Consider the following 13,039-nt stretch of genomic DNA (forward strand, 5'->3'; position numbering starts at 1 on the left):
ATTTCTTTTGAACAGATATGAACAAGCCTATCTGACTAGCCTGGTTGGGCTGAGAACAGAAAGATACTTTTGGATTGGACTTTCAGATGTAGAAGAAAAGGGAACGTTCAAGTGGACTAATGGTGAATCTGTCTTATTTACACACTGGAATTCTGAAATGCCTGGTAGGTATGACTCTGCGCTGCTTAATGAGTCCAGGGCCCAAAAAAAGTTGCTCACTGCTTGAAGTTTTATCCTTAGCCCTCTCTTGATGACATAATGGCCAATGGCTTTCAAATACATCTGGCTGCTTTCCCCAAGAATCCAGCGTGGTTGCTAAGTTCCTGCTTAGTGCTGAAATGAGTTTTTAGTATGAGTTTGGGAAGAAACTTTTAATTGAGATCAAGTTTCTGATTTGAAACTGTTCTGGGGAAGTCTGTGTCTGTACTACTCTGGAGGAGCAATCTCTGCAGGCATAGTGCACCCTCCTTGTGAGTCCTGCCTGTTCAGCCATGTCTTGTACCATGCTTGCTCACTGCATGTTCTGAGTGTGTGGGATCACAGCATGCATGAAGCATCTCTGCATCCTAGAGAAAATGGGGTTGTAAGGTAAGACCAGAGGGCCAAAATATAGGAATGGAAGGTCATTTAATCTCTGACATGATCACATCAGAAAGGGGGTGGTTGTTGGTGTTCAAAGTTCTGGTATGTTGCTTATGCCATTCAGGAGGTCCTCTGATTCAGTTTAATTTCAGTGCCTAATTGCTGATTTGAGTGTGTCAGGTGAAGTGATAAGGCTACATAGACCACAGTAAAAGCCAATAGTAGGCTTCTATATACCTAGTTAGTTTTCGAAAACTGTAAGTCAAATTAGAAAATTTTGAGAAACTAGTTCTAACAACATCTTCAGTTTTAGGGGATAATTTGTTGAATCTAAGGTTATGATCTAGCTAGAGTCAGCCACCGCAGATGATTTGGTGTGAAGCATAATTCAGTGTCTCAGAGTGGATGAACTAGAGATTTTTTTGCCTTTCTTTTTTCTTCATAAATTAGAATAATAGAATCACAGAATGTTTTGTGTTGAAAAAATATTTAAAGATCACCTAGTCCCACCCCCTGCCACGGACACCTTCCGCTAGACCAGGTTGCTCAAATCTAGTCCAACCTGACGTTGAGAACTTTCATGAATGAGGCATCTACAACTTCTCCAGGCAACTCGTTCCAGTTACTCACCACCTTCATAATAAAAAAATTCATTCCTTATGCCCAATCTGAATCTACCTTCTTTCATTTTAAAATGGTTATCCCTTGTTCTGTCACTATAAGCTCTGGTAAAAAGTCTTTCTTCATCTTATAAGAGCTCTTCAGATATTGAGTAGTCATTGTAATGTTTCCCTAGAGTCCTCTTCTCCAGGCTGAACAACCTGACTCCCTAAGCCTCTCTTCATAAGAGAAGTGTTCCAGCCTTCTGATGATTTTCGTGGTCCTCCTGGGGACCTGCTCTAACATTAGAAACATTTTTGACTCTGTAAAAAGACTTTATTTCTGCCAGGATAGAATATGAAGTTTTCTAAATTCTTATAACACCCTGAATGGCATTTTTGTGCATTCCTGTTTACAATCAGGAAGAAAGCCAGGCTGTGTTGCCATGAGAACTGGAATAGCAGGTGGATTATGGGATGTAATAAAATGTGAAGAAAAGGCAAAATTCCTATGCAAAGTGTGGGCAGAAGGAGTGACACTTCCACCTGTTCCTACAACAACTCCTATGCCCCAGTGTCCAGAAGGTTGGGACTCAAGCAATCATATTAGCTTCTGTTTCAAAGTAAGTATATTGATCATTTCTGCATTAAGGTAGTTTCTATTTGCTTCACATACATGCAATTAGGTCAGTTTGCCAGAGCAAGGTTGCAGGTTTGATCCCTTTATGGGCCATCCAGTTAAGAGTTGGACTTGATGGTTCTTGTGGGTCTCTTACAATTCAGAATATTCTGTGATCCCAATAAAAATTGGCATATGAATATCCTATTGTTTCATAATCTTGTTTCCGGATTCTATGTAGAAGTCTTCCTTTCTACTGAAATGCTCATGGTTTTTTTATGCTGTTAAAGACGAAACTTCAGGTTTGACCTTCTTAATTTCCGGTTCTGTTAATCTTCTTGTCTGGTTGTTGCCTTGCAGTAGACACTCCTATCAGCAATGCAGTGTGCTAACTTGTCTTAAAGACACTCGTTCCAAGCCTATGTTTCACAGAGGTGAACACTCCTATGCCCTGTACTCAAAGTTTCTGTAATCCCCACAGAATATAATTGTAAATTATTGCTTTTGGGTAGCTAATATTTCTTGATCTTGTGAACTGTATGGTCTGTTTTGTCTGATGGCAGAATGCTCTCTTTAGCCTTTTTCAAGAGCAGAGCACAAGAAAACATGGCTGGAATCGCAGGCGTTTTGTCGATCCATAGGAGGAGACCTGGCCTCCATTAATGGCAAAGACGAGCAGTACGTGATCTGGCGTTCCATTGCGTGAGTACCCTCAGGGTGGGCAGCAGGTCACTTTAATTAGCCTCCTTGTCTTTCTGAAATGTTTCTTCTTAGGTGTATGTGTTTACTTCTGTATAAGCCAATCTGCATTCAATATCTGTGTCTGTGTCAAACACACAGCAAAGGAGTGGAGCTGATGAAATAGCAGGAGTTGTATGACTAGCAGCAATAACCTCAAAAGGTAGTGCTGAAATGACGTTGGCAAGATATCTACTTAAGGCAGAGTTTATCATCTGAAGTAAAGCTATTTAATGTGGTGTTGTGGATATTATAAAATTACTACAGATGCCAGTTGTTTTCACATAAGTAAGTGGACAAAGATGGTAACAGTTGTAATAAATCTGGATAATATGTTGATTTTTTTGTCACTTTTATGAACTAATCAAAAAGAAGAGGTAACTTCAGATTAATTCTTTTCTTACTTAAGGAGTGGAAATAAGGTTAGTTGTAGGAGAAAGTTTCACGAAGGATGTCTGGACTTCAGGCGGCTCTCTTGAAAGCTGTTTATTGCATAGGCGAAGTTACAGCATTTCAGGGAGTGAGTATCCAGAGCCAGCCCTACAGCTGCCAGCTCCAGCTGTAGGCATACCTGAAGCCACCTTCTGTTCAAGTTACAAAGCATTAGATACTTTTCTTTGCAGAATATCTTAACACATAACAACCAATAAGCACCATACACAATACCTTTACATTTGCCTATAGCCTATCATAGCTACTACCATGACCGTATTACAATCATTATTATCCAATCACAAGAGTAAGTAAGTTACAATTTAAGCTTACAGTGGAAAATGCTTAGACCTTTCTTCTCCTTGCTACATCAACATTTCTTGTTTGCCTGCCATATCTCTCTTTTTGGTAAAGACATGTTTCCTATTGACTTATGCTCTTCTTGAGACTTATTTACTTGGTGAAAAACATGTCTTTGTTTGTAGTCACATACCTTTGTCCTACTCTTAAAAATCTCCTTCCAACTAATCTCCAACCTTTGCCTTCTCAGTTACTCAGCGATCACTGTTTCAGCAAAACATCTTTTATTCTATATCAAAACTTGCTTTTATTTCTACCTCATCCCCAGCTTCTACATTCACAGACCTTTCTGCCAAGCCTACATACCTTACCAAACTTTCATCCTCCCCAACAGTTAGTAAGTCCCTGAACTGCGAAAAACAGCTGTGGGATTTTTTAATAAGATGAAATATTCTTAGAAAGCTAACACTTGCAATATGACCAGAATAAACCAGGCTCAAGGATCTTGTACATCCCTGGCTAACCAAGAAGCAAGACTGAAACATCATGGCCCTGCAAAATGCTATGACCGTACTAGAATTCCAGCTGTGTACTTCCAGTAAGGAAGAAGTCTCAGATGCTTCATTGCCACAAATTGAATCCATTCAGATAAGTCAGTAAAGTGTGTCTGCTTGCAGACAAGGATTAGTTGAAGGTGATATTTTAAAAATGTGATTCAACTGCAGAAAGTAACTCTCTATTTGGAAACCGTAAGTGCCTTTACAGAGAAAATGAAGAGTTGAGAAATGGAGCAGCAGTAGTTAGTAAACCCTTATACAAAGCTATTAAGCCACCTTATGTATAGGAGTTGTATCTGGTAATTTTCTTGATCTATATTTCAATCTGAGTTAATGCATAATAACAGCTAGAAGCAGTTGCATTTTAATTTATTTCCGCCTTGGTTGTTATTGTTTTTAGCAGTGTTAAGGACTATCCTTAGAGAACTCTCTTAACTGTAGTAAACGATAGATTGTTAAAAATGTTGCAATGCCCTTATTAGTATTGGGACTTTCTTTTTGTTTTAGAAACAATGGCTATTACCACCAGAATTTCTGGATGGGTTTATATTACTTGAATCCTGACGATGGCTTTGCTTGGAGTGATGGGTCTCCAGTGAGTAATTTAATTTTCCACAGCTGTTATTTTGTATTCCCTGCGCTTCTCGAGTATGTGTAGTGTATGTGTTTCTGTGTAATTTTATGCTTAATCATAACCCTCTGTATCCTGCTCTCTTTAGGAAAGCTAATGAACAGCAATTTCATGGCTTGATTTTTTTGGCTAAAACGTACTGAATTTCAATGAGAAGATACACACTGAATCAACAAGGAAATGAAATACATGTAGAATAAAAAGATGTTATAAATGCAAGGATTTTTTAGATAAAAGAGTCCTTCTTTAGTATTTCTTTTCTTTGCTCATTATCTACAATGGCTTACATTACATGGAAATGAAGGCATTTTTTTAATGCCAGTTTGCCTTATTGCACTTAAAACTAAGGTATAAAACTGTTAAAAAAAAAAAAAGTTATTTTGGAAATGTAGTTGTACTTGATGCAAAGTTGGTCAAGATATATTGATGACAATTTACAGTACAGAAACCTGAAACTGGATTTTATATAGGAAAATTAGAATAGCAGTAAAACTCTTCTGAGAAAAATGCCAACATTTTTACTGTATCTGAATAATATCCTATTTTACTCATACTGTAAATTTAATTAATTTAATATCAAGATGTAGTATGCCCCAACATTGTTATTAAATGTATTTTACAGAATTTAGGTCCCATTAAAAATGTTGATATTCTTCCAAGTGTGAACAAAACCAACTGTTACCTAAACTGCAATCCATTTGAAATCTGAAAAAAAGTTTGAAATGTCAGCATTTGCACAGGGGGATTCTGGTTTCCTCCTATCTAAGTTTTTAAACTGACAGTAGGAACAAGTTGTAGGTCTGTGCTTTGATGCTGTCTCCTCCCTCTCTCCCTTATTTTATTTCCATATAACAGAATCTTCACAAAACTTCTTCTGTCATAGGTGAGGTATGAAAACTGGGGTTTTGGAGAGCCAAATAATTATCAAGGAGTTGAACTTTGTACAGAGATCAGTGGTGATTCCAGCATGCGTTGGAATGACAGGCACTGTGATTATATGTATGGATGGATTTGCCAAATAAGAAAAGGTATTGCTTACACCTGTGTATTAGTGTAATAAGAAGATATTCTCAGTTGATTTCTACCTTAACTTTAAGAAATAAAAAATTTCCAAACCTCTTTAAAAGAATAGTTCTCCGTGGACTGTGAAACATCATGGTGGTATAAGGATTTCCATGTCTTTGAGGTATTTAAAGGTGCCGAGCCATTAGTGCCTTGCTGGGACCTCTCGCTGTTCTCTCTATGATTTCAAAAAGGGTAATATGATACTTGATAAATTGGGAATGTTACTTTGAATATTCATGTTCACATTTTACTTTTCATTTAGAAAATTCATGCCTTCTCCAACAAATCCTATCATGGATTTTTTTTCTGAGTTGACTCTCAAGTTATTAGAAAATAGTTTGCAAATCAGTTCACCTACTCGATTTTTTTATGTGTGAAAAATCCCTCCTTCACTTGCCTCAGGTGCTGTTTTGTCTGCTAAGAATGTGTAGTTTCAAAATGGAGCCTGTTTTTGAGATACTTTATTTCAATAATCACGTTGGTTACTCATTAAATTCTCGTGAGATATGTGTTTGGATGCTTTTTATTTACTGAAGACATCAAGACAATATTTATAATTTGGGGAACACTTGAGTTCCACTAGCAGGGCATCTATCTAAATTTGAGCTTTCTAGAAAGTGCACATTTAAGTGTTTTACTGCATTCTTACAGTGGGACAGGGAGGAGCAAACTAAAGATGCTGCATTAGATTATTGACAATAAATGTCAGCTCTGCCTTATATTGGTAAAAGAATTTCTTAGGCATAGATTTTCTTAATAAATGTCATTATTTGTGAGATTATATTTCAGGACAAAAGTAATTGGTAAGCCTGAACTGATAGAGTTTTCCTGTATAATAAATAGCTTTCCTGAGATACTAATGATGACATCAAAGATCCCATCTCCATGGTGCCATAGCAAAAAACCCAGGGGAATTATTTAGTCTAAAGTTTTTCCTTTCATAAAGGACCAGTTAATTTCTTGAGATCTTTTCCTGTGGGATTTTATCTGGGGAAATCTGTAAGATCAAGGCAGAAATTACTCTCAACCAGAAAAAGATGGAAAGAACCTCACTCTATTAGATGATAACCCAGCCTGCATTCCTGCTGCCTCTGATTTAAGCCAGAATTTGAGTGTTTGTGACCAGGGGAAAAGAAAGAGAGGGAGATCCGGGACAACAGTCTTAACAGAGTTCATGCTTTGGGACATTAGGTTTACTGCTTTTAATGAATAATAAAAAAAAATTGCTTAATTCAGGTAAATTTTTAATACTTTGCACATAAGGAATAACCTCAGGGAACATGACTGTGTACTTAAAATTGAATAGTATACCAAAAATAAGAGATTTAGGCTATTTAGTTCCTTCTACATTTTGGTGTTAAATCCATTGCTAAGCTAGAAGTCAATGTCAGTATTAAAACATGCCTATCAGTCACAGAAAGTATTTTCTCTTCAGGCAGAAAGCATGCAATCATAATAAACATTTTTTTTTTCTCACAGGGGCAAGTGTGAAGCCTGAACCAACAGAATCTCCTGCACCCAGTAGGTGTTACTGCTATTGCTCTTTGTGTGTGTGTGTTCAAAAGCAATGTTAAAATTTTTTTGAGGAGGATGTCTTGTACCTCAGGAGCAGTATAGTTAGCTTGGCAATTATCTTACAGAATACAAGACTACTGAGGATGGATGGATTATACATGAAGACAAACAATACTATTTCAGCACTGAGACTGCTCCTATGGAGGAGGGTCGTGAGTTCTGCAAAAAGAACTTTGGAGACCTTTCCGTCATTGAGAGTGAAAGTGAAAGAAAGTTCCTCTGGCAATATGTAAGAAAAATCATTAATACTGTGGAATAAACCACAAGTGAGCATGGGCACAAATCCTTTTCACCATGGTGTTCTCCCTACAAATTTTGATAGTGAAATGTCGGTTACACTAAGCCAGATTAGTATGAAGAACAAACTAATGCTAACTTTTAAGGGATCTGTGGCTTCATTTTAGCAAAAGGTATTGCACTAGTGAGCTATGATTGTGTAGGTTATCTTAAGTAGAGAATCAAACCAGCAACTGACTTGCATGCAACACTCAGAACCTTGACTTTAGATCTTGTCCATTTATCTGGGCTACAGTCTACCTAGCTGTCTCTTTTTGGTCCTCAGGTTTGCTCCTTTGCCTCCTTCTTGTTGTGAGAATATAATTATGAAGAGAGTACAAACTGGAACATGGATTATGCCATGAGAAAGAGCTTTGAAATCTTGTTTCATATATTGTTGGAGTTGTTTGCTTTTTATGCTGCCTGCGGCCAACTGATTTTTAATCAGGAATGTGCTTAAAAGTTGTATTTGAATTACATAGAACATTTCCTGAGCTGGCTGAAGAGTGACAGTGAGAGGACACAAGGGCGCATATCAATTTATATCCAAAATGTAGGAAGGGGCCTGTCTTTGCAAGAAATTTATCAGATAAAGTCCACTGCAGATACTGTAATAGGTGCTGATTTCAGTGGCTTTCAAGTAAAATGTGGGAAGTGTTGATATGGTGACCACACCTTTGGCCAGTGGTGAAGTTTGACTGTGGACTGTCAGTTGTGAGCTGCTTTAACTTAAATGTTGTAGCTAGAGAATATATCCAGTTCATATCCTCCCTCAGTTAGAGGTATATTACTCATCAGTAACATGATAGATTTATATGACCATAGAGGACATTTGTAGAATTTTAATTTTTGCATTCTAGATATTGAAAAATGGCAAAAAGGATGCATATTTCATTGGTTTACAACTAAGTATTGACCAACGTACAAGGTAGGTCCTACCCAATTTTGAGTCTTAATTTAAAAATGATTGTATTCTCAAGAGGTTTAATTCCATCTTAATTTAGCTCTAGATTATTCAGAAGAAATGCTGCATGTTTCCTAAATAGAATTCACCCAAATATGACTGAAAAATTGCACTGCAGATAATGTATTTTGAATTTTTATCCAGGAATTCTAGTTTCCTTTATTGTATGGTTTATATTGAAAATATAAATAGACATCCAAACTACAAATATAAGACTTCTAGTAGGTAAAAATGTTCTTTTTCCCTGTCCTTAACTGTTGAGAACAGACTCTAATAAAGGAAAAAATGAAACCTATTTTCCTTTTCTAGAACAAAGATAGCTGTTGCACTGTGAGGACCAGCAGGTTTCCTGCAAGCCTTTCTGAATTTCATTATACAGCACCATATTGATTTTGACATGTGGTGTTCATTCAGGCTTGGATTCAGTTCCATCTGTGTTTGAAGTGCCTGGATAGATGCCTAGTAGTTCTCAGTTCTCCTTACAGTCCACAGTGACAATGAGGGACCTCCAGAGGATAATTAGGATGTTGGGTGGGCCAGGTCACTCTCTGAAAATGAAGTGGTTTTGCCTTTCTGGTTTTGTAGGGACCCTAAGATGAATATACTTTTAAGTATGTTGTGCATGTGCCTGAAAGATGAACCTGGGCACCTCTGTCACTTGCAGACCACTAGAAAGATGTGTCCTAATAATTTGCCTGGTTATGATTTTGTTCTACATTGCCTAATCTACACGGATGTTCACCTTTTTCAATGTTTGTATTTTACCTTGTATGTCTTTGTGCAGAGAGTGGGTTTAGTGCAACTAGTAAAGAGGCAATTTGGTTAAAAAACCTTGTACACTTTACTATGAACAGTTATATTAAGCATATTGCAAAGTTACTTTTTTAACATGGAAGAAATTCTGTTTTATGTTAAAGAAGCATTTTGTTGGATTGTTTTTCTTAAGATGGATGGATGGCACTCCAGTGAATTATTTGGCATGGGCACCACATGAACCTAACTTCGCAAATAATGATGAAAACTGTGTAGTTATGTATAAGAATTTAGGTGAGTTTTGTATGTTTCTTGCATGAATTTCATTGTTTGTGTGTTTGCATCACATTTTTTTTCTTCTGAGAGGCACCCTTTCCCCCCTCTTTTTTTTTATCTTTTGCAAAAAGTTATTGAAGTAGACCATAGTATTACTTACAGGTTTTAATAATTTTGTACCCTTGTGCTTACCTTAACATGCAGAAGCTCTGATAGAGGTCTGTGGCTAGAGGTCTTTGGTTGTGATTGCTGGCTTATATTTTTTATTAAAATTGAGCTGATGTGTTGCTATGAAATTTCTAGTACCTGGTTCTACAAGGCTTTTAACATTCTGTAATTATTGTGTATATAAAGTGACATATTTTTCCCTAGACACTGATATTGAATGAAAACAAACTGAGGGACACCTTTGATCTTATCTTTCAACTAAAAGCACTTTATGACAGCATGAGTGAAACTGATTTCCATTAACCCACTTGAGATGTGGTGTCATACAGTTCCCCGTTTATCTTACATCCAGGATTTTGGAATGATATAAACTGTGGCTATCCAAATCCCTACATATGTGAAAGGCACAACAGTTCCATTAATTCAACTGTTCCTCCAACAACATTATCAACTCCAAGAGGATGTCGTCCAGCTTGGCTTTCTTTTCGTAACAAGGTACCATAACAAATATAGTGCACGCTGGATGTTTGGCAAAGCATTAAATAGAAAACAAGGGAATTATTAATCATACTGTTCCTTATTAAAACAAAATATTATTATTTTTATGCAGAGAGCTGTGACACATGCATGCTTTTCTTTGTTTGCCCACCCACTGTTTTGCAGGAAAAGTGCTTTTTTGATGATTCTAATGAGGCATATTCAGTAGCAGTTGCAGAAAGACATTCTCTAGTCAGCTCTTCAAATCTTTTCATACACATTTAGTCAGAATTCCTGAAGTATTGATGCCTTGATCTTGGTGGTTTTTAACCAAACCATAATGCTTTTCCTGACTATACTCTGTCTTCCTTAACTTTACTAACATGGTATGCTTTGTAGAGTAAAATTAATAATCAGACTTAGATCAGTCATGCGTAACTTATCACTGTTAGCTCTCTATAAAAAATCAGGATTTGCTTATTTTCTAGGGATTTCAGATCATGTCTAATTGTTGAGAAAAACACTTTATTGAGACTTATAATTTTATATAGAACCAGGACCAACATAAAAAGCTCATTTAAATTTGAATGTATTTTTTCAGATAAATGCATTTTTTTACTGCCTTTTCTCCATCCTGCTCTGTTTAAGCAGTGCTTATCAATTGAAGGATATTGGAGTAAAGATAATATATAGAGAATTTGTTCATATTTTAGTGTTACAAAATATTTGGATCTACAGAAGACGAACGTGTTACTTGGCATGCTGCACGGACAGCTTGCATGAATTTAGGAGGAAACCTGGCCTCGATCCCTAATGAACAAGTGCAAGGTACTGTGCACAGTTTTGTAGCAACTAGATGAGATGACATTTAATCCTTACAGGCTGGCTGGGGTTTTTGTCTAAATATGAACAGATTTGAATAACAATTGTATATCTGATTTTTATCCCAAAACATATAACTTTTAGAAATTTGCAATGAGGTCTTCACTTGAATCCACCAAATTTTAGTGTTGGCTCAGATATATATATGTGTATATTGTCCTGGCAGCCAAAGTACTGTTTTTTTTCCTGTTTGCACATGACACCAGCTGGACCCTGCAATTTCCATTCTAAACAATGTGGTTTCACTAGGTGGCATTAACTTGCTGCATGGCTTTCCTATTAAATCAGGCAGAACACCTTTAGGATGAGAACTTGCCTGTGGGCATCTTGAAACAGGTTTGAGTGCTCATATACATACCCAGAGCTCACGTTTTCAGTAGAAGAGCTTATTGTAATGAACCTAAGAGCTGCATCCCTGTCTTAGGGAGATGAGCAGGGGAAAGTTACCTCATGCTTGAATAAACAAGGCACACGTTCAAACTAAAAACGGGGAAGACCGTGATAGATGTTAATAACACCCTTTTTTTTAGACATACTGTTTTATCCTTCATGTGAATGTGATGAAAAACAGATGCTGCCCAACTCAAGAGAGCACATTGAAAACTCAACCGTTGTAAAACAACTCATTGAAGTCTGAGCAATTAAATAGTTTGAATTTAAACTGCTGTTAAGAACTTAGTACTAATTGTGTTTTCCACTTGTGAAGAGCTGAAGAATCAAACTTGCATTTGTCAAACAGTTATATTCTTATCCTACATAATTTCTGCAGTACAGATTTCAGCTGGTTAGCTCATGCACAGGACTTGAATTCTAGGTAAAAGAGAAATGAGCAACGAAGCGATTAGCACAAAATTATCATCATTGGAGGAAGTGCAGGCATAAAGGCTTGAGTTCCTGTTGCAGTTTCTGGCAGAACAGAAATGCTAATGTTTGGCAAAGAAATACACGCGTTTCATTCCTGGAGGAGTAAATTGCATGCATTTAAAAATGCTAAGGGAAAGTGAATGATTAACAGAGCAGGCAGAAATTAATCTATTCTTTTCAGAGGAAAAAAATTCGTAACAATGACTGCAGAGCATGGCAAAACCCCATGATATGTTCATTTTATTACAGCATTTGATGTATAATGGATTAGTGGACTGATGAATATCAGCTGACCTAGCCTGCTCTATTTGTATGACACATCAGCACTCACCTGGACACTTGGTTTGCTTGTTTTTAATAGCTCTGTTAAGACTCATTTGAAGCACATTGCTTGTGCATTCTGCTCTGTGCCAAGGCAGTGCAGGCTATTGCCCAGCTTCCCAGGGAGGGAAAAAACACCCTCATGGTTCTAGAATAGCACTGCTTGTGCAGATACACAAATGGCAGGAGCTCGGTGCTGCTGTTTTGTCACTGGGGAGCAACCACACTTGTGGGATTATCAAAAATGTATGTGATCCCCATGGCTGTTTATGGCTCATTGCTGAACTAGGATTCAAAAGTGTCTTGAGACATTATAAAAAACATTTCTGTCACATTTTTGGGGTTCATCCCTGTGGCAGGTTAGATACTTAGGTGAAGTATTTTGCCCAAAGCCACAGTTATATATCTGGTTCCCTGTTCATCAAACTCAACATTCATCTCCTTTTCATCTTACCTGCTTGTGGTGCCAGCAGTGGAGTGTTCTGTATTTCAGAAAAGGTATTTAATATCACCAGTCTCAGTGAGGCCAAATATTTTAAATATCCTACATTAAAATTATTCCTCTTTTTCTTTGCATTTTTTTATTCTAGCTTTCCTCACCTTCCATTTAAAAGATTTTGTTACTGATACATGGATTGGATTAAATGATATAAATCATGAAATGAGGTTCCTCTGGACAGATGGAACAGGGGTTTACTTTACAAACTGGGCCAAAGGCTTCCCATCAGGACATACGGATTTATATGCATACAGTGGCCAGGTAAATAGCAATCACAAATTGTTCACTGAAATTTGATTTTATAGAATCATAGAATCATTTAGTTTGGAAAAGGCTTCTAAGATCCTTTAGTTCAACCCTTAATACAGCACTGCCAAGGCCACCACTAAACCATGTCCCTGAGTGCCTCATACACATCTTTTAAACACCTTGATTGATGGTGACTCAACCACTTTTCCCTG

General features: G+C 37.1%; 1 protein-coding gene across 1 annotated transcript in view; it reads left to right on the forward strand.

Annotated features, from left to right (window-relative positions):
- LOC116446199 (macrophage mannose receptor 1-like) overlaps positions 1–13,039 on the forward strand; it is a 58,705-nt gene that overhangs the window by 31,553 nt on the left and 14,113 nt on the right. Inside the window, exons 11-22 of the mRNA XM_032113565.1 lie at positions 16–164; positions 1,605–1,804; positions 2,378–2,502; positions 4,335–4,422; positions 5,342–5,486; positions 7,003–7,044; positions 7,164–7,327; positions 8,235–8,302; positions 9,285–9,385; positions 9,888–10,030; positions 10,726–10,840; positions 12,670–12,839. Of these exons, the coding sequence (XP_031969456.1) occupies positions 16–164; positions 1,605–1,804; positions 2,378–2,502; positions 4,335–4,422; positions 5,342–5,486; positions 7,003–7,044; positions 7,164–7,327; positions 8,235–8,302; positions 9,285–9,385; positions 9,888–10,030; positions 10,726–10,840; positions 12,670–12,839 (1,510 nt within the window). The remainder of the gene's footprint in view (positions 1–15; positions 165–1,604; positions 1,805–2,377; positions 2,503–4,334; positions 4,423–5,341; positions 5,487–7,002; positions 7,045–7,163; positions 7,328–8,234; positions 8,303–9,284; positions 9,386–9,887; positions 10,031–10,725; positions 10,841–12,669; positions 12,840–13,039) is intronic.

This window comes from Corvus moneduloides, chromosome 1, assembly GCF_009650955.1.
Source record: "Corvus moneduloides isolate bCorMon1 chromosome 1, bCorMon1.pri, whole genome shotgun sequence".
Classification (NCBI taxonomy): domain Eukaryota; kingdom Metazoa; phylum Chordata; class Aves; order Passeriformes; family Corvidae; genus Corvus; species Corvus moneduloides.